Consider the following 26,930-nt stretch of genomic DNA (forward strand, 5'->3'; position numbering starts at 1 on the left):
AACTTAGACTAGATGCTAACACTTAGAATTCTAGTACCTATAAAACTGGATTTTTAAACATGAGAAATATTTATCTTCATTAATATATAAATCTGTGTGCATTTAATACTAATATTTCTCTTTTGGAATGTATAATACAGCTAAATATGTTAACAGTAGGAGGAATGTGCAGTGGGCAAAGGGTGCTAATGATGAACATTCCTGATGACACTGTATGCTATAGATCAGGGTGGCTTCTAAGAGAAGATGCTGACCTCTGTATGTGAAGAATGGAATAGTTAAGATCAAAGTGAGAGGAGATGCCCAAAAGGACTATGACATTCAATGTTATATGATTCATGTTCTAGGTTCTTACTTTTTCCCAATGGAAGGAAATAGTCCTTCCAGAATGGTCTAGCTGTCTGCCTGAGGAGTCCTTTTAAGTTTTCTGGGGTGTACAAATAATTTCCCAGATCTATTCCTTCTCTAAAAGTTTATGTTTCTGAATATTCAGAGTAGTAACTTAATTCTACACATTTCAACAGATAATGGTTCCCAATTATGGCTATACATTAAAATTCTCTCTATTTTTAGAAGTAAAGATAAACAGATTCCACTCCAGACCACTGACTGAGATTGCTGAGGGTGAATGTCCAGTCATTTGTATTTTTAAAGACCTCTACAGCTTATTTCTTGTGCACTGAACTTGAGATCCACATTTAAAGAAATAAAAGTAAAGTTTGGATATAGTTAAAATTGGACATTAAGGGATCCGTGGGTGGCTCAGCGGTTTAGCACCTACCTTCAGCCCAGAGCATGATCCTGGAGTCCCAGGATCGAGTCCCACATCAGGCTGCCTACATGGAGCCTGCTTCTCCCTCTGCATGTGTCTCTCTCTCTCTCTCTCTCTCTCTCTCTCTCTCTCTGTGTCTCTCCCACGAATAAATAAAATCTTTTAAAAAATTGGACATTAATTATTATATAAATATCACTTTAAAGAATGTAGCAGTTAAATCTTCAAAAAGGCTTTTAAGTTAGAATATGGGAGGTATTAAGCATACTAAAACATCAAATACTCACTCTAAAAAATACTTATATTAAATAGATATAGGTGACAATGTGAATAAAACCCTTTTGAAAACATTAAGCAGGGAGAGAGGTAAGATGGTGGGAGAGTAGGGGTCCTTGTTTCATCTGGCCCCCCAAATATAGCTAGATATATAACTTTCAAACCATTCTAAACAACCTATGAATTCAATCTGAGATGTAAAGAAAGAACAGCTGGAACTCTACAAATAGGAAAATGATCACCTCTTGCAAGCCATTCTACACTGGATAAAATGACTATAAGGAAGAATTTACCACAAAAGAAAGAACAAGAGATAATACTCTCTGTCACAGATCTAATGGATATGTATTTAAATAAGATGTCGGAGATAGAATTCAGGATTACAATTATAAAATTACTAGTGGGACTTGAAAAACATAAAAGACTCTAGAGAATCTCTTATTGCAGAAATGAGATCTAATCAGGCCTAAATTAAAAATACTCTGAGATGCAGTTTAAACTGGAGCTCTAACAGATAGGGTAGGTGAGGCAGAAGAGAGAGTAAGACAAGTGATGGAAATGAAGCAAGCTGAGGAAAAGAGAGAAAAACAACTAAAAGCCCACAAGGAGAGACTCCCAAGAATAAGTGATAGTTTGAAAAAGAATAACATATTATTGGGATTCCAGAGGGAAAGGAGAGAGAATGAGAGAAAGATAGAGAGCGAGAGAGAGAGAGAGAGAAAGAGAGAGAACCAGAAGGTATGTTTGAACAAATCATAGCTGAAAACTTCCCTAATCTGGAGAAGGAAATAGGCATTCATGTCCAAGAGACAGAGAGGACTCCCCCATAAATCAATAAAAGCCAATCCACATTCCAGCATATATTAGTGAGGCTTGTAAATTTCATGGATAAATAGAAATTATGAAAAGCAGCCTGAACAGGAAATTACTAACATATAGGGGGAGAAATATCAGATTAACAGTAGACCTCTCCACAGAGACCTGGCAGGCCAGAAAGCACTGGCAAGATATATCAGGGTACTAAATGTGAAAAACATGCAGCCAAGAATACTTTATCCAACAAGGTTGTCATTTCAAATAGATGGAGAGATAAAAAAGCTTCCAGGACAGATAGAAATTGAAAGAATATGTGACCACCAAACCAGCCCTACAAGAAATATTATGGGGGATCCTGTAAGCAAAGAGGGAGTCCAAGGAAACAATCTTCAGAAACAGGGACTGTGTAGGTAATACTATGACACTAAATTCTTATCTTTCAATAGTGACTCTGAACATGAATGAATGAGTGCAATGATTCAGTCAAAAGACACAGGGTATCAGACTGGATAAAAAAGCAAGACCCATCTATACACTGACTACAAGAGACTCATTTTAGATCTAAGAAGTGGTGGAGAACAGTTTACCATGCAAATGGACTTCAAAAGAAGGCTAGGGTTGTGATCCTCATATAAAATAAATTAGATTTTAAACCAATGGCTATACTAAGAGATGAAGAGGGACATGATATAATATCTCTTTACTTACATACTTAAGGATCTATCCAACAAGACATAACAATTATGGATATTTATGCCCCTAATGTGGGAGCAGCCAATTATATCAACCAATTAATAACTAAAGACATACTTAGATAATAATACATTAATAGTATGAGACTTCAACACTCTACTCTCAGCAAAGGACAGATCTTCTAAGCAGAAGATCACCAAAGAAACCAAGGGCTTTTAATAAGTCCACTGGACCAGACGGACTTCATAGATATATTCAGAACATTCCATCCTAATGCAACTGAATACACATTCTTCTCAACTGCAACATGGAACTTTCTTCAGAATAGACCACATACTGGGTCACAAATCAGGTCTCAAACGATACTTAAAGATTGGGATTATTCCCTGTATATTTTCAGATCATGATGCTTTGAAACTAGAACTCAATCACAAGAAGAAATGTGGAAGGAACTCAAACACTTGGAAGTTAAAGAGCATCCTCTTAAAAAATGAATGGGTCAACCAGGAAATTAGAGAAGAATTATAAAGATTCATGGAAACTAATGAAAATGAAGGCACAACTGTTCAAAATCTTTGGGATGCAGCAAAAGCATGCCTAAGAGGGAAATACATTTCAATACAAGCCTCTCTCAAAAAATTGGAAAAATGTCAAATACACAAGCTAACCTTACACCTACAGAACTGGGGAAAGAACAGCAAATAAAGCATAAACCAAGCAGGAGGAGAGAAATAATAAAGATTAGGGCAGAACTCAATGAAATAGAGACCAGAAGAACTGGAGAACAGATCAATGAAACCAGGAGGTGGTTCTCTGAAAGAATTAATAAGATAGATAAACCCCTAGCCAGACTTATTAAAAAGAAAAAAGACTCAAATTAATAAAATCATAAATGAAAAAGGAGAGATCATAACCAACATCAAGGAAATACAAATGATTTTAAGAATGTATCATGAGAAACTATATGCCAACAAATTAGGCAATCTGTCTGGAAGAAATGGATGTGCTCCTGGAAACATAAATTACCAAAACTGAAACAGAAAGAAACAGGTAACCTGAACAGAGTAATAACCAGCAAACAAATTGGAGCAGTCATCACAAACCTCCCAACAAACAAAAGTCCAGGGCCAGATAGCTTTCCAGGGGAATTCTACCAAACATTTAAAGGAGAAATAATACCTAGTCTACTAAAGCGGTTTCAAAGGATAGAAATGGATAGAAAACTTCCAAACTCATTCTATAAGGCCAGCATTACCTTGATCTCAAAACCAGAGATTTTCCAATTCACCAAAAAGGAGAATTACAGACCAATATCCCTGATGAACATGGATATAAAAATTCTCACCAACATACTAGCTAATAAGATCCAACAGTACATTAAGAGGATGAGTCACCACGATAAAGTGGGATTTATATATGGGATGCAAGGGTGATTCAACATTCATAAATCAATCAATGCAATAGATCACATTAATAAAAGAAAAGACAAGAACCATATGATCCTCTCAATAGGTACAGAGAAAGCATTTGACAAAATACAGGCTCCTTTCCTGATTAAAACTCTTCAAAGTGTAGGGGTAGAGGGAACATATCTCAATACCATAAAATCCATCTATGAAAAACCCATAGCAAATATAATTCTCAATGGGGAGAAACAGAGCTTTTCCCCTAAGGTCAGGAACATGACAGGGATGCCCACTCTCACCACTTTTGTTCAACATAGTAGAAGAAGTCCTAGCCTCAGCAATCAGACAACAAAAAGAAATAAAAGGCATCCAAATCAGCAGGGAAGAAGTCAAACTCTCACTCTGCAGATGACATGATACTGTATATAGAAAACCCAAAAGCCTCCACCCAAAATTGCTAGAATTCATACAGCAATTCAGCAATGTGGCAGGATACAATCTGGCAGGATCAATGCACAGAAATCAGTTGCATTTCTATACACTAACAATGAGATTGAAGAAAGAGAAATTAAGGAATCAATCCCATTTACAATTACACCCAAAACCATAAGATACCTAGGAATAAACATAACCAAAGAGATAAAGGATCTGTACTCTGAAAACTACAGAACACTTATGAAAGAAACTAAAGAAGACACAAGAGATGAAAAAACATTTCATGCTCACAGATTAGAAGAATAACGATTTTGAAAAAATGTCTATGCTACCCAGAGTAATTTACACATTCAATGCAGTCCCTATCAAAATACCCTAGAGGGACACTTGGGTGGCTTAGCAGTTGAGTGTCTGTCTTTGATTCAGGACATGATCCCTGGGTTCTGGGATCCAGTCCCGCATCAGGCTCCCTATGAGAAGACTGCTTCTCCCTCTGCCTATGTCGTCTCTGCCTCTCTCTCTGTGTCTCATGAATAAAGATGAATGAATGAATCAATCAATCAATCAATCAATCTAAAAAAATTATCCTGGACTTTCTTCACAGAGTTGGAACAAATAATCCTAGGATTTGTAGAGAACCAGAAAAGACCCCAATGAGCCAGAAGAATGCTGAAAAAGAAAACCAATACTGGGGGCATCACAATGCCTCACATCAAGCTGTATTACAAAGCCGTGATCATCAAGACGGTATGGTATTGGCACGAAAACAGACAGATCAATGGAACGAATAGAGAACCCAGAAATGAACCCTCAACTCTATGGTCAATTCATTTCAAAAAAGCAGGAAAGAATATCCAATGGAAAAAAGACAGTCTCTTCAATAAATGGTGTTGGGAAAATTGGACAGTCACACACAGAAAAATGAAACTAAACTGTTCTCTTACACCATATACAAAGATAAATTCAAAATGGTTGAAAGATCTAAATATGAGACAAGAATCTGTCAAAATCTTAGAGAACACAGGCAGCAACCTTTTTGAACTTGGCCACAGCAACTTCTTACAAGATACATCTATGAAGGCAAGGGAAACAAAAGCAAAAATGAACTATTGGGAATTAATCAGGATAAAAAGCTTCTGCACAGCAAAGGAAACTGTCAACAAAACTAAAAGGCAACCTACAGAATGGGAGAAGATATTTGCAAATGATGTATCAGATAAAGGGCTAGTATCCAAGATCCATAAAAAACTTATCAAACTCAACCCCCAAGAAACAAATAATCCAGTCAAGAAATGGGCAGAAGACATGAACAGACATTTATCAAAAGAAGACCTTCACATGGCCAACAAGCACGTGAAAAAGTGCTCTTCATCACTTGCCATCAAGGAAATACAAATCAAAACCACAATGAGATACCACTTTACACCAGTGAGAATGGCTAAAATTAACAAGATAGGAAACAACAAATGTTGGAGAGGATGTGGACAAAGGGGAACCTTCTTGCACTATTGGTGGGAATGCAAACTGGTACAGCCACTCTGGAAAACAGCATGGAGGTTCCTCAAGAAGTTAAAAATAGAGCTACCCTATGATCCAGCAATTGCACTACTGGTTTTTTTCCCCAAAATACAGATATAGTGAAATGACAGGACACCTGCACCCCAATGTTCCTAGCTGCAACGTCCACAACAGCCAAACTACAGAAGAAGTTGAGAGGTCTTTTAACAGATGAATGGATAAAGAAAACATCACACACACACACACACACACACACACACACACACACAGGAATATTGCTCAGCTATCAAAAAAGGATGAATACTTACATTTACAGTGACATGGATGGAACTGGAAGGTATTATGCTTTGTGAAATAAGTCAATCGGAGAAAGACAATTACTATATGGTTTCCCTCATATGTGGAATATAAGAAATAGTGAAAGGACCAAAAGGGAAGGGGAGAAACTGACTGCGAAGAAATTAGAGAGGAAGACAAACCATGAGAGACTCCTAACTCTGGAAAAGAAACAAAGGCGTGCAGAAGGGGAGGCAGATGGGGTTATCAGGCCAGGTGATGGGCGTTAAGGAGGGCACACGATGAGATGAGCACTGGGTGTTATACTATACTTGGCAAAGTGAATTTAAATAAAATTTTTTTAAAAGAAAAAATAAGCAAGAATGAAGAAGTCAGAAAATAGTTTTCTATTTAATAAATATTTTAAGAAGAGGCATTTTAATTTCAAATTTGTGCTTGCTATATGACAGCTTGACAAACAGAAACAGATCTTGGACTACAAAAGTTCAGTGAAATAATCTTTTGTTATGTACAGCCAGGACTAAATACAACTTATGAAGCAGAAACTAAAATCTTCATAAATAAGACAAAATTGATGGGATAAAATAAATAAATTCAATGATAAAAATGGATGTCTTCAGGGGACTCTGATGTATCACTGGTAATCAGTGACTAATTGACACGTACACCTTAATGCGTGAGATACATAATAGGAGCTTAACAAACAGTGAGTGAGTAGATAATGAGTAAATGAATGAACAAGAAATTGTTCTTCATATCAAATGGAGCAAGTTGGAGATGAAATAGATGTGGACTTAAAAATATTTTCTGTACATTGAAATACAGCAAAAAATGGGGATGATATAACTCCTACTCCCTGGAGTCATTATGAAAAGCATAACAAGTTGCTGATAAAAAGTCAACCAAACAGTGACACCTGTAGCATCATACTTACTCTACTTAATGTCTAATTTAATCAAAGCATTAACTATTTGAAATAACCAACCTATTTAATTGTAAATATAATGGTCTCAGAACAAAATGAGTTGGAAAAATTGACTTAATATTGACTGAAATTGCTCACTCTGGTAATGAATTCTATTTTTGGTTTGCAAAGCTAGCAAAGTAGAAGCACAGTAGAAGAAACGAAATCTATTCCGCCTGGCACTTGGCTAATGGTGTGGAAAGAAATTAATTTTTGGAAGAGTAAAGAATTTTTCCACCGGGATACATTTCCATGGTTAGAGAAGCAGTTACTGCTTGGCTGTTTACAGATTCTTCTGAAGCCCTGGCGGTAAGTGTTATAAAGCCAAAGAATCTGACCCCGCAATGAAGTCAACAGGTCAGCACTCTCACCTACCTCCTTCCTTTCACAGAGCCAGTCTGCAGATTCTGTTGCTTCCCTTTTAACACAGGGTTATAACTATCCATTTTATTCAATTCATATGGACATAAAACTCAATTTCTTGTGGCCAAGTTACTTTAAGGGTATCAGTCTCCTAATTGGATAGTGAGCACTGTTTGAGGAAAAAAGGATTTCTTTCGTGTTTTTATGCTATTTAACCCTTTCCTGCAAACTCCCCTTCTACATTTTCTTCTTTTTTTGTGTTTTTGGGGTTTTTTTTTTTGCCGTACTAGTGCCACTCCTGCTCCATTATCACTTCTTCCTCTTATCTTTCATGATGGCACTAGTCAAACATCACTCTTTGCAGTGAAGACATATAGCACTTAAAAACCTTCATTTGACAATAACCCATATGAAATACCAGACTTAAAGGCACACTGCCTGAAATAAAGTAGCCAGCTAGAAAATGTCCATTTCCTTTATTTTTTCTACTAATTGTTCCAATTTATTTAATTCATCATTTTAGATGTATGCACTATTACCCCTATTTGAGGATAGTGTTATCCATATTTTATTCTTCCTTGCAATTATCCAACATACTCACAAATATGCTCCATAAATGTAAAGTGGAAAAGAGCGTATTTGCTGAATGTGCATAAAAAGCATAAAATGTGTTTTAACAATATATATTAAGTTTAAAAGTATTTTAATAGTCAAAAAGTGAAACAATGCAAAATTTTCTGATTTCTCTTCAGCCTTTTGATTAACAACATAAAGAGTAAAAACATAACATTAAAAGTATTTCCTACCTTTAAAGGAATACTTAATATACCATTTAAAGAAGCAAATACATTAGGAAAAAAAAAATCCCCAACTCAATCCAGGGAAATGAACCAACAAAAAATTAAATTTGGTTAGGATTTGGAAAGATACCTGTATAGATTTACAAACTGAAAATGTGCAGAACTTTGTTCATTCCTCTTTCTTTAAGGGGATAAACAGCTAAACTGATTTGATTTTTCTGCAAATTATATAATAGACTGGAATCCTGAGGGAACTAACAACAGATGGATGATTGTGTTATTCTAATTTCAGCTACCTTAGGGTTTAAGCAAGCTGTCATTTTTAAAAAGACAATCAATTTCTCATTTCAAGAAACATGAAAACACACTGAGTATATATATTTAGCATTTTCTTTTTTATATCAAAACATGGTTTTTATTTATTTAAAGTAAATACAGTGAAATATTATAATGGAAAACCATTGTTCCACCACCCAAAAAAAAATAAATAATGAAGGGTGAGGATATCTAAAGCAATGGGAAGAAAATGGTATTAGTAACAAGCTTACTATATCATAACAATATAATATTATACATTCAGTAAACAGGAAGCCAACTTATATTTGGTTGTACTCTAAAACTCCAAAAGATAGCTGTTCAGTTGGAGCCTTTAAAGAATTTAATTTCACATTTGGGGTTCATCTTCCTAGGTAATACATTCAAAAGAGCCAACATCTGAGATCTCTCTCATCGTAATTTATAAATTTAACAGAGGGCAATGAATCTGCACACACTGAGCAATTAGTCTCATTGAGCATTTAGACATGAATACAACATAATGTTAATTTTAAATTATCTACAGAAAATATGATCCAATAGAACAATGTGCCAAGGAGAGATGTAGAAATTGGAGATTATAGGGAAGCCTAGGGAGATACCCACTCTGGCCATGCAGATCTCCATAATTACCACTACTTATTTCCTTTCTTACTCATAGATTTGACCATTAATCCCTTTATGTTTTCACATACATTTTTAGGTTTATTCATAAAGTTATAATTTTCTTCACAAATGCTTTTCTTCAAAATTCTCCTCACAATTTCTATTTTCTTTCCTCTGTACCTCAGTTTTCTGATTTTACATGTGATGATTATGGCTACTGCAAAGACTAGTTACGGGGTTCAATAACATAACACACATGTAGTAGTACTTCAGGATACTATTTAGCTCACAAGAGGTGCTCAATAGTATCAATTCCCTTCACCCACCTTAATCTCTATCTAATGCTACCTTATATTTCCTCTCATTTCTTTGTTCTCATTTTCTTATGTTCTCTTTTATCCCTTTGCCAAATTTGCATTAAAGGTCACTGTGTAAATAAAGAGGTATATGTTCATATGTGTATTTGTAAATATCAATATATTTAGAATTGTTACACAACTGTATTTGTGTGAATACAGATGCTAAGGTTATGTATATATATTTAGTTAATAAAGATATAGCCAATACTATATTAAAGATAAAAAGGAGCTTGAGACATAATGGAATAATTTAAATAGCCACATGTAATATAATAATTATCAAAATGGTAGTTTAAGGTGAATATAGTGAGCACAGAAACAGAACATCTATTTAGGAGTAAGAGGGAGGGAACATTTTAGCTGCAACTTTACAGTTAAGTAGGGCATTACCATATGGGGAGAGGAAAGCTCATCCAGAAGGAACAGTAGGAACAAAGGTTCAGTGACATGAATGCACAGAAAATCTTTGAGCAGCGGTGGGTAACAGGGCCAGGAGGATAGGCTGGGACAGACTGGAAGCATATATTTTTCTTTTTAAGGAAATACGACATACAGTGTCTAACTTGCGTAAATATTTAAATGATGGTTTCTTCAGTAAACAGAGAAATCATGTTATCCTTCTAAGGACGGAGAGCAATATCCCTTGATTATCTATTTTCATGAGTCTCTGCTACTTCTCTGCTTTCTTCACAATCTCTTTACTGACCCTCACACTGGCGATTCACCTTTGGCATATTTCAGTTCTGCACTCTAGTTCATTGTTTACACAGTCACTAAAATAATCTTCCTAAAGTACAGATGAGTCAAGTAAAGCTTCTGCTCAGAAATCTTAAAGGGTTTAATCTACTGTCTATTAAAATGAAGGCAAACTGACTGACACAGCCCTCCTTCATTTTTTTAGCCATTCTTTATTTTATTTGTCAAGTATGTCTTAACATGGTCATTCTAGTTGCAGAGGATATTACGGACAAGACATGGAAACTACCTTCCAGGAGTTATTGTCACACAAAGAATTAGATATTAAGTCAGTGTATGAGAAAGACATGACAGAGATACATACTGGCTTTATATACTAAGCTTATGATTTGGCAATATAAATTTCCAGCCCACATCTTTCCTCTAAATTCCAGATTCAAATAACCAATGTGTAAAAAATACATCTATTTAAATGTAACAAGTATTTAAAACATAACATAAAAGTAAGCTCTTCTCCTCCTCTCTCAAACCTATTTCTCCTCCATTCTTCTCCATCTTGATGTATGATAATCTCATCCTTCCATTGGCATGAGTCAATAATCTAGAGTCTCCTTTGCTTCCTTCCTTTCTCTCACATTCCATTATCAATCTGTCACTCATTTCTGCTGGCTCTATCATCAAAATATACCTAGAATCCAAATACTTTTCACTATCTCCCACTGACAATCTCATCCAAGCCATTATCATTTTTCATCTGGATCTTCTCAACATTTTCCTACTTCATTTCCTTGTGTTAGTCCTCTATCCTTCCTTCTGTCTTTTCTCAACACAGCCGCCACAGCAATCTTGTAAAAATGTAAATCTGAACACGTGTTCCTACATTCAAGACCCTGTAGGGACTTCCAAAAACCATCTACTGTCCTTCCCCCTCTGACTTCAATACCAACAATGCTTCTCCTTAATCCTATTCAGTCATACTTATCTCTTTCCTGGTCACTAGCAGGAATTCTCCTCCCCTGAAAATATCTACATAACTTGTTCCTAGCTTTGCTAGTCTGAACATGATTTAATAATATAACCCCACCCCCAGGTAGCACTCTCTGGTCCTCTTCCCTGCTATGTATTTCTCAGTAGCCACCATACTATTTGTTATAGTAAAGCATCTATTTATTCTATCTTCCCACCGAAGGCAAGATTTTTTCCCCTCTTTTGTTTACTGCTGTGTCTAAATACTTATAAAAATTCTATTAAATAATAGAGAACAATATGCATTTAATTAATGAATGTGTATTTGGATGGGGGAAGGGAGAACTTGGCAGTGCTAATAGTTGAGTGTTCATGAAAACCAAATATAAGGCATAGAGAGAAAGACATAATGCCAGAGAGGAAGAGAAGGGAAGGAAAATGTAAGACTTTGGGAGTCATGGTAAGAAGCCTAGACTTTACTTAATGGTCAATGGTGATCTTCTAAGAGGTAGAGGAATGAGTGGGTCAGATTTGCACTTCAAATGTTAGATTCTGAGAGCAGCATAAAAGAATACCTTTGAAAGGAAATCAGATTCTAATCAGGGACACCAGGAAAAGGGGCTATTATAATGCCCTAGGCAAGAAGCAATGGTGGCCTGAACAAAGAAGAGATGAATTAAGTAAATAAATTTGAGATCTATTAAGAACATAGAATTAACATAGTTTGGTAACTTAGAAGAAAATACGGACTTAAATTATTTGGTTTCTAGTTCAGATGAATAGTTGATGATTGTATTGCCCACCAAAACAGACAATATAGAAAAAGGGTATTTATTAATAAGGTATGATGAGGTGAGGGCCCTGCTGACATTTCGAGTCTGAGGGTTTCTGTAGTATATACAGGTGATATTTACCTATTAAGCAGCGAGGTATACTACAATGAATCTTATAGTAGATTTTTGAATAGAAGATGGGAATTTTGAAGTTATCAATATATGAAGTAGGTAAAACAGTACAAACAAATGATATCACTAGGGGATAGTGCATAGAATCAGAAGAAAGACATGTCTTAAGGAAAAACAACTTTTGATGGGTAGAAAGAAAGAAAAAAAAAAGAGCTCAAAAAGGAGTTAGAAAGTTACAAGAAAATCCAGACATTTGCAGAGAAGAGATTGAAACATATCTACACTGTACATAGAGCATCATTTGATTTTTAAAATGAGAAAACTTGTACATATTTTAATATAATTAGATAGCTCTGTAAAATATTATCTATTTTTTATATAACTAAGTACTTTTCAAAATTCAAGATGCTTAAAATGTACCTGTATATTCCACTGAGGGGAAGTAGCACTCAGATGGGCTTTCAGAGAGATGAAGCACAAATTTTTCAAGCAATTCTAGTAAAGCTGTAATAAACAAGAGAATAATTAGGATATTAAAGGTCAAGAATAATACATGATAATGCATCTCAAAAGTCACAGACTAGGAGATAAAAGTCATCTGAACTTCTTCGCAGTTACACTCTTAAGAGGGTCCAATTCAAAACACATACCACTTTAATATTCATAACAATGTTTCCAATGTAAATTAAATTTTAATTGCTTCACTGAGAAACTATTCAATGTAAAACTGGAAAAGAATCATCTGTTATCTTTAGATTCTCTAAGGATTACTTCAGAATTTGCCAAATGATTTCGATACAGAAAGAAAATCATCACTAATTAGGCTATAATATCTTATCATCATTATTCACACATACAGAAAAAAAATTATCTGAACTCCAAGACCACAATCAAGGCATAGCTTCCTTCCCTTTCAACATCAGGACATATTTTTTTGTTTTATACACTTTGCAACTTTATAACTGTTCAAGACAAAAGGATCAAAAGTAAGCTTGCCAGCAGTTGGGAAGAGGGAAAGATACATGGGCAGAACACAGGATTTTTAGGGCGGTAACATTCTTCTGTATGACCCAAAATAGCAGATAAATTTCTCCATTATACATTTGTTAAAATTCATAGAATGTGCAAACACCAAAAGTGAACCCTACTGTAAACTATGGACTTTGGATGATAATGATGTGTCACTATAGGATCACTGATAGTAACAAGTTTATCAGTCTGATGTGAAGTGTTTATAGTGGGGGAGGTTGTGCATGTGTAAGGCATAGGATGTATATGGGAACTCTGTACTTTCTCCTCAATTTTGCTGTATATCTAAAACTGCTCTAAAAAATAAAGTTCACTGATTTAAAATTCATTGGAAAAGATGCCTATCAGTGAAACAGTAAAGAACTGCATCAAAAAAAAAAAAAAGTAAGCTTTTTTCTATCTAGTTTAGAGGGAAAAAATCACTCTTTCCTGGACTGGACTAATTGATAGTGCCATATAGATAATCCCACTATGTTTGCATTTACTACCTTCAAAATGTATATAATCAGTTGAATTATACTTAATATAGAATCCAGAATTATTTTTCTGGAAACAAATATATGTATAAAGTAAATGATATGCATATACTATATAAATATAGCAAGTAAGCTTAAGTCACCTTCTAAAACTGTGTTACATTCAGGATATTGACTCTGACCTATATTAACTAAATGGACCCTTTATCATATCCAAGTGCATTTTAAGCACATAAGTCATAAAGTAATTAGTGTTCGATATGTGAAAAATGTAAAATCAAACAGGAATAACCTATGCTTTCCAACAACTGTAGCTCTGACAAGCTACATATCACAGTATTTTAATGGCTTATGATAAAAACAAAATTTTTAATCATTGAATTCTATTCATATTCTGGTTTCAAATTAAAATAAGTATTAAAAAGTATGAAAATATAGTAGTTGAGGATCAGAAAGGGCACCAGTATTGTCAATTATTTAAATTTACAGTAGTTTAATGGTTCTATCTTCAAGGGCCTAAGGATAAATTCTCTCACTCATAAAAAAATCTTTCAAAGTATTTATCTATGAATCTATACATAAATAACCTTTGGTGAGAGCTTTCAACTTCCATGTGTTTGCTTATAAGTTATTTAATATTGACTATTGAGATTATAATCTTTTAAGAATAGCTTGATGAATTTTAGAAAATCATTCTGAATTAATATATTCATTTTGCCCAGCAACCCTTATGAACAGCACTATGCACTTCTAAATAATTTGAGGAATAGGCTATAATCATGGAATAATATCAACAACTGATCTATATATGATAGCTGAACCCATGGCTAAAATCTCATTGACACATCTAACTAATTACGAGAGTGGCTATTTATCTGTGTGACTGACCACTTCACTTGTTGTCAATTCACTGAAAATTCCATGATCTATAACTCACAGAAATTACTTCATATCATGAAACACTTAATTTTAAACATAAATTAACTCTAGAATATTACTGTCCAGAAAGTTAACTATAAAATATTCTTTTCATCTTAAGTGGACCTTTTTATTTCAAATGACAGATCTGGAATTTCTAGAAAATCTTATAATCTATAATTTTAGATTATAAACCTCCTACTTTATTTTTTTAAGATTTTATTTATTTATTCATGAGAGACACACACAGCAAGAGAGAGGCAGAGACACAGGCAGAGGGAGAAGTAGGCTCCATGCAGGAAGCCTGATGCAGGACTCGATCCCAGGTCTCCAGGATCCTGCCCTAGGCTGAAGGCAGCGCTAAACCGCTGAGCCACCAGGGCTGCCCAAGACTCCTACTTTAAACATATTTATCCATGGAGTTGGACTATGACACGGACTATAAAACCAAAATTTATACGACACGGACTATAAAACCAAAATTTATAACATAGATAGATAGATAGATAGATAGATAGATAGATAGATAGATAGATATACTATAAAGGGACATGGATTTACCTAATGAGGAAAACCTGAGGACAAATTGTTCAGGGATAGTTGGGTATTGACTCTGCTTTCTCCCTTGGCACTGCTGTCACAACAAAAGCTGGTCCCCAAACTAAGGCAGCTCAGAGTTTACAAACATGCAAAACTTCTCCTGGATTTATTATTTTTTAATTATTTTTTTAATCTTTTATCACTGCTAGCATATCATCAGATCATAAGATAAATTACACCAGAGACCCAATTTTTTCCCAATGAATCCATCTTGCATGTAACCACCAGATGTTGGTTCCTTGAACAGTTGCTTCTTCAAGAATTAAATCATGGCTCCCAGCTTCCTATCCCATGAAGTTAAAACTAAACTCATGGGTTTCAGGCACTTTGCAGTCTTACTGCATCCAACCATATCCACTTTTCATACAAATTGTAAGCACAGAAAAACTGTTTTTTCCTCAATGGTCTCAAGTAGTTTGTATTCATTCTTTTCTCTATATTTTTTTAAGAAAAAATTATTTTGGATAATTATAGATTCTCAGGAAGCTGCTAGGATGGTACAGAAGCAGAGAACTTCCTTATCCCTTCATTTAGCATAGGTCTGCTGTTGACAAATTCTTCATCTGAGAATTTCCTGATAGTCTATTCCTGAAGACTATTTTCAATGCATGTGGAATTCAGGTTAACCGTTCTTTCTTACATCACTTGAATGTCATGCTACTCCCTCTGTCCTCCATCTTTTCAGGTGAGAAGTCCACAGTCAGTGGTATGGATTCTCCCCTGTAGGTAAGATGTTGTTTCTCCTTCTTTGCTTTCAAGATTTTTTTGTCTTTAGTTTTTAGAGGTTTTTGTCTTTAGTTTTCAGAGGTTTGACTATATTGTATCTTGGTGTGGATTTCTTTGGGTTTACCCTGTTTGTGGTTCTTGAATCCATAGATTTAGGTAAATTTGGAAATTTTTTAGCTATATTTCTTCAAATACATTTATAGTTCTAACCTCTTCCCAGGTCTCCAATGACACAAATATTAGACCTTTGTTATGGTCCCACAGGTTTCTGAGGCTGTTAATTCTTTTTCTCCAAAAGTCTATTTCCTCTCTGTTGGTATTTTCAAGTCACCAATTCTTCCCTCTGTCCATTTTATTGTTGAACCAATTCATTCAGTGTTTAATTTTGGTTATAGTATTTTCACTCCTAAAATTGCCTTTTGGGTTTGGAGGGGAAGGAGGTGATTTGACCCTGTTACCACTGAGTGATGGTGAAAATCTTTAACACTCCTCTGATACAGTACTAGCAAGGGTGCCCCATTACTGGCAGGTAAGGAAAGAAGTCCAGGCTGTGCCCAAGCCTTGCCTGTAGGATTTTCTGTAGTATTTGGCTAGATTAAAATGGTCACTTTCTATAAAAAAAAAAAAAAAAGTGTCTCTATAGGCTACCCCTTTCTGGTTCCTTTTGCTGTAGAGTAGGCATTTATTGACCTCATCTTTTTATCCTGCATCTGATGGCATTCTCAATCAATGATTCTAGGATAGATGAGGCAAAAAGAAAATTTAACAAGTTCAACTCTGAATTGCCCATAGATAAACATCAAAAGTCTCTGAAAATATAATTTTTCCAACAGCAAAATAAAAACATTTTTTATTTACCATTTTTTAAAGATTTTATTTATTTATTCATGAGAGACATAGAGAGAAAGGCAGAGACACAGGCAGAGGGAGAAGCAGGCTCCTTGAGGGGAGCCTGACGTGGGACTTGATCCTGGGACCGGGATCATGCCCTGAGCTGAAGGCAGATGCTCAACAGCTGAGCCTCCCAGGCATCCCTTCCCATTTTCAATTTTATAACAAATCATACAAATATGAAAACCATAAAGCATGGCTAATAAAGAGGACAATTTTAAATTATATCTTTCAAAAAAAAATCTACCTTATGTTACATTAAAACCTTTTTCTCGAGGATCCCTGGGTGGCTCAGTGATTGAGCGTCTGCCTTTGGCTCAGGGCGTGACCCCGGGGTCCTGGGATCGAGTCCCACATCAGCCTCCCCGAAGGGAGTCTGCTTCTCCCTCTGCCTGTGTCTCTGCCTCTTTGTGTGTCTCTCATGAATAAATAAAATCTTTAAAAATAAATAAATAATAAATAAATAAATAAATAAAACATTTTTCTCAGACCTTTATTCAAAATAATGCTAATTATAAAATGATTTTTAGAAAATAAATGCACATGAAAATATTCGAATATAAAACAATGTATTTGCTAGTTTAGGAAATGTAGCTATTTCCTCAAAATAAAATTTCCAACTGCCTTGAGAGTGACTAAATTTACTTGGCTGGATGCAGCAGAGTTTCCAGATATGCATCAATAAAAAAGTCAACAAAGTTTCAAGAAATACAGCAGTACAATATATTCAGGTGAAAGTTGGTGAAACCGAGGAAATGATTACCTGGTAATAGGCAGCTCAGTGTTCCAACCTTGCTTACCAACACCTCTTAGTTTAAGAGAGTTTAGTAGTTTCTCAGATTTTAATATTTCTCTGGAAGTTTATGTGCTGCCTACAATTTTATTCTTATTAGGGGTTGAGGGCTGATGGGCCTTTACCTCTACCTTCGCTCTGGCTCCCAACTTCCCTGCATTTCAGATTGTAATTTTTGCTTTCCAGGATTGTAAATTTCTCATAAGTCAATGAACTTCTGGAACCAGTATTATATATTCGAGACATGTCAACACTAATCTTTAGGAAACACAGCTATCATTAATATAATTTTCATACCAAAAAACACCACAAAAATTAAACAATATACTCACCACTTCCACTAATTATATCAGGTTTGGCCTTCATCATTTTGCAAAATTGTCTTCGGCAGTTTTCTATCCACTCAGTTTGTTTATCAGGCATTTTGAAGTGTAATAAAAGCTTGCCAAGATCATTGTCTATTAAGAAATACAGCATGTTATATCATTATAAGGAGATGCTAGAAACACCAAAAATATAAGTATTGCTGTTAAATATGTAAATAGTTACATATTCCAGGAGTACTATATGGCTGTCAGAAGAAAACAGACATTTTTCTGTAATTACATCTTACACTATCAATTATACTTATTTAAAGCCTATAAAATGAATTTATTAAAAGCTCACAAAATGGAATGATTCATAACCATAATTCTTGAATGTTCTTTTTCTTATATGAATATGATTCATTACTGAGTATTTGAAGCAACACACATCAAATAATAGATGTGATATATAGAAGATTTCACTACATAGATTGACATGAACATTATACTCTTTTCTCATGCACATTCAGATACGTTATTCATTTCTTTAAGAGCAAAATAATAATAAGCACAGAGAAATCTAGCCATTTATTTCCACTTGCAAAAAATTATACCAAATGTGATTGGTGCTGAAAGAGTATGTAGGGTTAAACTATAACTTCTTTCTAAGCAGTTTCATGAATACACAGCCAACTTCCATCTAATTTTATTTTTCCATTTTAACTTTAATTTTATTCCCATGAGATTTTTCCATCCTCCATTCTAATATCATTCCCATGAGATTTTGTATTAGAAAACATCTATAAATAATATATTTTAAAAGGATGTAAGTGTCCTTAAAAAAAAGGATATACAAATATTTATTCAAGCAAACATATATACTATCTTCTCACACATGTAGATAAAGATTCAAGGGGGAGAAAAAGAAGCAATAATGTTCTCTTATTTTCTAGAAGATCATGGGGGAATAGGCAGTCACATAAACTCCTATCTTTTAACACTTTTCTTGAAAGAGGTTTGGGGATCAAAAATGAGTAAGAACCTTTTGAAAACAGAGTCAAAGGCCAGACTGCCTCTGCCCAAATGTGTCTAGACATACTTATACTACAAAATATATCTGCCAAAGCTCTTTTTGGGCTGATAAATACCACCAGGAAGATAACAGTGGTCAATCTATTACTGGGGAGAATTTCAACCAACTTCTACCTTCTTAAAAGAAATGAATAAAAATATAAAGCAAGTCCTTACTCTTACAGATTTAAAAAATTAACCTATCATACCAAACTATTTTCATTTTCCATCCAATCTTTGTAAAAAGATTCAATATTCAATAAATATTCAATAATCAATAAATATGTATGGAGTTTTTCCTACTTGGCTACAACAATCAAGACAAAGTCACTTGTCCTCATAAAGCATATGCTTATATATATAAGTATGTATATATATATATATATATACACATATATGTATGTGTGTATATGAGTGTGTGTATATATATGTATATATATATATACATACATATATACACACACACACACACACATTATTGTGGTGCAATTAAGACACATTTATCATTCCTATGATCTAAATTGGTTTTATTTAGGGACGCCTGGGTGGCTCAGCAGTTGAGCCTCTGCCTTTGGCTCAGGGCGTGATCCCGGAGTCCTGGGATCAAGTCCCACATCAGGCTCCCCACAGGGAGCCTGCTTCTCCCTCTGCCTATGTCTCTGCCTCTCTCTCTCTGTTTAAAGAGATAATTAATAAAATCTTTTTAAAAAATTGGTCTTATTTAACCTTAAAAAAGCAACAACATATTACCCAGACATTCATGGTTATATCTAAAAATAATGTTTAAATATATAAATCATAATTCATGTAAATAGGCCCCTATTTGACATGTAGATACCAAAGCCTTCTCATATCAAAGCTACATATTATTTTATACAAACACATGAATATATGAATAAATACACTAAACATATGCATACTCACACAAATATATGAACAAGAATGGTTTTGTCAAAAGAATATGTAATTCAGATATTTAGTACTAATCTATTCTCTTTGAATATTAAGAACAAAATGATCCTGTAACATTTCATAAATAGCCTCAATTAGAAGCAATAACTAGAGAAAAATTAAAGTTATTAAGTCAAAGGAAAAAATGATTCTTTTTAATAAAAACTCTCAAAACCTTTAACCTAAACTCAAGAAATACCAAAGCTGATAACTTTGTTGAAAATTATGTTACTAATAACAAAGTTATAACGTTAAATGTATCTTAATATGAATTAGGTAAAGACTTAATTCAACAGCATTAAAATAATTTTCTTATAGTTTATCATTTAGAATATCTACATTACTTATTCTCCCAAGAACAAATTACTTAAAGCCTAATAAGAATCACTAGTGGCACATGGTTGCAAAGACAAATGCAGTTTTTCATCTGTATCTTCCTCTATATCATCTTTTATATCTTTATGTAACCTGTCCTTTATAACTATCTCCTCCTTCAAGTAGAAGATGCCCATGTAGCTCTTTCATAAATTACCTGCTATTTAAAAATCCTACATTATCCTTTTCCTCTTCCCTCCTGCCCTGCACGCTCCTCTTGCCCTCCCATCCTTTCACACTTTTGTTATTGTTTTGTTTTTTCATCTCATTCTGAGAAAAAGGACACAAGGCACCACAATTGTAAACAGTACTGAAGCAGCAGATGTGAGACACATGTAAGTCTATCAGTTGGTGGAAGAGCTAGAGGGTCCAGTTTACCTGGAAATTGGAATTTAGGCTGAGCCAAAGACAAAGTGACTACAAAGACTCCTACAGACAACTTGGTAACCTTTATATACATCTGGTTACATTTCTCCAATCAATGAGAGAGTAAGCCTTTCAACTTGCATTCCTCACAGTTAAAAATATTTAGTGATTTGATACAATGTTAACTGAAAAATATATATATCTGTAATATTCATGTTTGAGGTGAATATTGACTCCTCTATTCCCCCTCCAAATTTGGGACTAACAGAGTAGTAGATAGGAGTAGATAAATGGAGTCCAAGAAATCTGTTAGTACTGAAACAGCTAACATAGACACCATCACTTGGGTCTGCTGCCACAAGGACTTCAAAATATCTCCCCTGAATTGAACTGACCTATTCAATCACAGACAATGACAGACAACCAAAGGCCTCTGCTAACTAAAAGGTACCAATATAACCTAAAGATAGGCTAACTTGAAAGTACACCATACACAAAATCCAAGATTTTGCAACCTTCTCCCAAGTTCCCCTACCAAACATTCTTCCTACCTTTATGCAGAGTAAGTGGGAAGTCCAGAGAGAGGCCAATGGTGTTATACCAGCAAAGGCCATTGGATAGAGAATAAGGCAAGAGGAAACAGAATCACAGGAACAGTACTACAGGAATACAGTAACTTTAAATTAGTGATTATATGAGTAGAACAAATATGAATCTGATGTTGTCCCAAATTTTCTATGTGTATAACAACACAAAAAATTAAAACCCAGAGTTTTGCTTCTGCCCATGATGGAGATACGAGGAATAGAGTGGCTGTCCTGCTGTGAAAAACCTGAAAACTGAATAAAATACAACAAACAACTGTTTTCAAACATTGGACAACGGGCAATACAAGACTGATTTACTTGTGAAAAGGGAAATTAATGTGGTGAGCTTTACAACTGGCTTTTATTCTTGAAGGCAATCTCAAGATCACTATGCACGAAGTGTGGGTGCCATGCAGGACTTGCAAAGTTGAAGGGACAGAAGCCAAACTGCAGAGACTGAGGAGGCTAAAATTTTTGGATCAGTACTGGAAAAGAAGAGCAGAGCAAATAACTAGAGAAATCCATGTCTTTGTTAAGCTGATTGCAAAATAAACAACTATGCAAATTAAGACTGAAACTCCACAAGGTTTGGCAAAAAACACTTGGGAGATGTAAAATGAACAATATACTCTGTGCTAGCAGATGTCAAAATTCCAGGGTGAAGAGTCCTTTAACTACCAGGGTAGTGAGTGCTTAAAGGTGCCAGAAAAATAACAACTTAGTAATAGGGTTAAATTAGCAATAAAGGCAAATCTACACACACTAACCAAAAAAATGAAAGCCTTGAAGGATCAAACTGATCCATGAATAACTTGAGAGCACTTCAAAAAAATGTCCATTACTATCTAAAGAAAAACAAGATCCCCATTCAACAATGTAAAATTAATGTCTGATATTCAATAAACAAATCACTAACATGAGAAAAGGAGAAAACGTGGCTCATAACCAGTACAAAAATCAACTAATAGATGCATTAAAGGACTAGAACGATGTGAATAGTAAAGATTTAAAAGCATATATTTTTAAGTATTTTAAGTATTTAAAGAATATGTGAACAAAACCAAAAGTTTTGGAAAAATTTAACCAAACTGCAGCTTATCAATACTGAAATCTCACTCAGTAAAAAGAGAGAGCAAAGGGTACATGTAACAAACTGGATGAATCTCAAAATCATTATGCTAGGAGAAAGAAACCAGGCACAAAGAAAGTATCCTATATGATTCTACTTGTTTGAACCACTAGTATAGGAAAAACTAATCTTTGGTAGCTATTCTCAAATGGACTATGTTTTGCTCTCCAGGAGTTACATTAACAGTCCTTACAGACATTTCTGATTGTCATACCTGGGAGTGGGCAGCACAATACAGTTCTACTAGCATCTAGTGGATATAGACCAGGGATGCTGCTAAAAATCCCACAAAGGCACAGGACCACATCCTCTGGCAACAAGCAGACCAAAATATTGATAGTGCTGAGGTTGAGAAATCCTAATTTAATAGTAGTGGGGGCGGGGAATCAGTAATTGCCTAAGGCTGGAAGTAGAGAGAGGTTGACTATAAGGGACAAGGGGAACTTTTGTGGGGTCATGAAAATGTTATGTATTTGATTATGGTGGCACTCCTGTGTGCACAGACATGTCAAAATTCAAACTATTCTTAAAATGGATGTATTCTGTTGTACATAAAAATTGCTTATATATACATGTTATGTAAACATGAGTTATAACTGAAAGTGACAGTAACTAAAAGCTTCTAAGCATATTAGTGTCACTAAAATAAGAGCAATTATAGTTCCTAATTTGGTATAAAGTCTATATAAGAACTCAATAAACTATAAGTAAAAGTATAGGAATGTATAAAGTTATTCACTTGAAAGAATCTTAATCACAATATTAGAGTAAAGTGTTTTATTAAAGTATAGATTTTTTAACTTCTCATTGTATATCTTATGAGGTTTTGGCTCCTTTCTGGGTGCAATCCAGTCTCCTATAATAAAATGAATATTCACTTCTTAGGGTTAAATAAGAAAACAATCTATTTCACCAGGGAGAATCCAGGTTTATATTCTTCTATACATTGAACACAATTTCTTTCTTAACTCACATTTTTATATCAGTTGTTTTTATATAATTCTTATCTTACAGTATTATTTTTAGAGAAAGTACCATATTATAATTTAGTTTCACTATATTAATTATACATCTAGTTATGAAGTTACCATGGTGAACGACTGTTTTATTTTCCAAAAAAAGGTTTGGTGTGTCTAGTGAGTAAATGCTCTTCTCCTCTTTGCTCCTTCAGACCACTATGATTTACAGACAGTGCAAAGTTGGAAAAGAAAGTAAAAAAAAAACTGTTTTAAACTCATTCCTTAATACCACTGAGGAAAATGTGGGGAAAAAAGGGAAACATCAAGTTTCATGTTCACCAATCATAGGTAACAATATTTCATATCTAAATTCTGAAATTCTTTGTTATAGTTAGCACTATAATCTTTTCATACTTGAGGATACTGTATAATTTTTTCTCAAAAGATTATTACATAGAATGTTATGTTGATTATAAGATTATTATGGATAATATAAAAAGAATCTCAGTTTCAAAGGGAGGAAAAAAGTAAGCTCAATATAAATGCAGTAAAAGCATGCTATTTACACAGAAAACTTCTAGAACTTCTTTCCCAAATGCAATTGTGAATACCCATTTTATATAGAATATCATAACAGATTCTGCAAAAGAAACAAAATAAACAAAGATTTCATAAACTAACCAGCAACAGATTCCTGGGCTTAATTTAATCACCTTTGTCTTATTCTGAACCTTATTTATGCAATATTTGCTTTTCATTTGCATTTCTGCTTATCTTCTTCCATGTAGCTTAAGACAGTCATTTCAATCTACTCTTATTACAATAAACAAGGAAAGACTGGAATGGTCTGTGAGAAGCAATTGATAAGATGCCTAAATTCTCTGTATTAGTTCTCTGTACATCTCTAAATTTGGGAGTATCTAAATTCATTACACATTTTATTTGAACTACATGGGCTCTTAACACATGATATCTACATTTTATGTAGATAAAGGTTATTCCTCATTGTAGAATTATATCCCTTTTCCTTTTTTAACATAAGTGATAATCATTTACTATAAAACAAATGAGTCACATTTTCAAGAAATGAAGAATTCGCTTTCCCTTATCACCTGCACTTAAACTAGTAGGTTATCTGTTTCCCTTGGTTGCCATAGATACATGTGTTTCAAACATGAAGAAATAAGTACATGTAAATAAGTTTTATTATTCAAAAGAAATAACTTATTCTGATTTGTAAACTAAGTATCTTAACAGCTGCAGCTCAAGATTTACTACACTGAAAAGAAACCATAATCTCATACTCCCAGTCCCATAAGTTAACAGAATAATATCAAAAAAAGTCATTTACCTTTATCTGCAGAAAATAAATGTTCATAAAGGTTAAAAACAATTAGAAAAAAGAATAAGAAAATGTCTGATTTGACATAAAGGCCTAAATAAGTAGTTGACAAAAGAGAGAATTCATCACTAAAAATATTTGTAGACTAACCATATGTACAAGACATAATTTAAAAAGCTTTTAAAATCAGAACAAACAGTATCCAAATGATTTTAAATACCAGCATGTCTTGAGAGCTAGGATCAAGTATGTTGGCATCATAAGAATAGAACTACAAAACCAATAAACATTATTGCTCACTCACTGCACAAGGCCTAACTCCAGAGGAAGAGAATATGGCATGGTACTCTAGTGCTTCGTTCCATTTCTCATATAGAAACCTTCTCTATTAATATTTGTTTCTTTCTATTGAACAAAATATATTGCAAAGATTATTTTATAAATAGTCTACAATTAATAAATTATAGACAATACTTATCAAAAAGCCTTTTCTACCCCCAATATACTATTAAATATTGCCAATGGTTTGCATTTTCATTTATGCTTTTATACCAAATCTATGTGAATAATATAGATTTAATACAGTGGATTAGATTCATGTTTTTCACTAAGAAGAGAATATGTTCCTCACAGGCATTTGACCAGTACATGGAACCTAATGATTCAACATATATTTTATACTGAATTCATTCAGAGCTGAAAATGTACAAACTGAAAAGCAAGTTTTAACTTGAATTCACTTCAATATCCTCCCTCCTTCTTTCTTTAACTTGAAGAAAGAAAAATTACTTCATGTTGGGGTGGGGGGAAGATATCACAGATAGTTATGTTTCACATATTATGAACCTTAAAATGATCTGTTTTCTCATATAGGCATAATGCCATCTAAAAATATCCAATTAAAAATATCTGAACAATCAGACTATAAAGATTTTAACATTATGTGATGCATTCCGTTAAAAGGAATGATTTTCACCATGAAACTTACTCCTTCATATAGTATTTGAAAAAGAATGTTTTGCCAGGCAGAAAATCAATTTCCTATCAGGTAAGTAAAAATGCAGCAGAGGAAGCAGTAAAGTTAAGATACTAAAGCTACAAAAGATTAAATTTGAAGTAATCACAGGATAAAGGCTGTAAATTTTTTTTTTGCTTATTTTTTTCAATTGTGGAAAAAAATGACGTGTAACACTAACAATGTATACCTTTTATGTGCTATAAAAACGTAAAGTACCACTTTGTAAATGATAAAATAACTATAATAAAGGTGTCTACTTCAAGAATGATATACACAGAAGTCTAGCTCAAGGGGCTTTCTAACTGCAGAGCTATTGATGCTCTAAAAAATGAGTCAGATCAGAGATTATTCTAGGTATGAGTAAAAATTTCTAAATTTATGTATTAGCCCAAAAGGAATTCCCAATGTCCACTGACAAAGATTTGGAAGATAGAGTCTGATGATGGGAAATACAAAGGGAGAAGAAATTCAATGTTAATTCATCCATTCATTCAATAGATATTTATTGTTGTCTACTATCTAAAGCAGATGGCATTTTTGTCTCATGGAACTTACACTATAGGGCAGCAGACAGTAAACAAATACAAACTCAGTAAAGTACAGTGCTGTTAGAGGAACCCATAGGAAGCAAGAGAGACAGAAGTAAAGGAAGAAGTATATTTTAGGGATGCCTGGGTGGCTCAGTGGTTGAGAGTCTGCCTTCAGCTCGGGGCGTGATCCCAGGGTTCCTGGATTGAGTCCCCCATCGGGCTTCTGTATGGAGCCTGCTTGTCCCTCTGCCTGTGTCTCTGCCTCTCTCTCTCTCTCTCTCTCTGTGTGTCTCTCATGAATAAATAAATAAAATCTTAAAAAAAAGAAGTATATTTTAGACATGGTGGAGATAATTTCTCCGAAGAAGTAACATTCAGACTTAGCATAAAAGGTTAAGAAGGCACTACTTGGGTAAAGAGGAGGAGGTAGTACTATAGGAAAAGGAAACATCAAGAGCAAAGGCCCAGAGGCATAAACTATTATGTATTCTAAGATTTGAAAGAAGATCCCTAATCATATATCCCATAAGGGGTTTATATCTAGAACACATAAAGAACTCTTACAACTCAATAACAAAAAGACAAATAATTTATAAAATAGGCAAAGGATGTGAATAGTCATTTCTCCAAGGAAGATATATAACATGAAGAGATGCTCAGCATTACTAATCATCAGG

At 34.1% G+C, this 26,930-nt stretch overlaps 1 protein-coding gene across 2 annotated transcripts in view; it reads right to left on the minus strand.

The window, feature by feature from the left end:
• TBC1D32 (TBC1 domain family member 32) overlaps positions 1 to 26,930 on the minus strand; it is a 203,485-nt gene that overhangs the window by 33,415 nt on the left and 143,140 nt on the right. For both annotated transcript variants that reach the window (XR_005986056.1, XM_041743860.1), the window contains exons 27-28: positions 17,953 to 18,078; positions 12,608 to 12,691 (exon numbers count right to left, since the gene is read on the minus strand). Coding sequence is in view for 1 of the 2 variants with exons in the window: in XM_041743860.1 (XP_041599794.1) it covers positions 12,608 to 12,691; positions 17,953 to 18,078 (210 nt within the window). In the remaining variant the exon portion in view is untranslated. The remainder of the gene's footprint in view (positions 1 to 12,607; positions 12,692 to 17,952; positions 18,079 to 26,930) is intronic.

The sequence above is a fragment of the Vulpes lagopus genome, chromosome 2, assembly GCF_018345385.1.
Source record: "Vulpes lagopus strain Blue_001 chromosome 2, ASM1834538v1, whole genome shotgun sequence".
NCBI lineage: Eukaryota > Metazoa > Chordata > Mammalia > Carnivora > Canidae > Vulpes > Vulpes lagopus.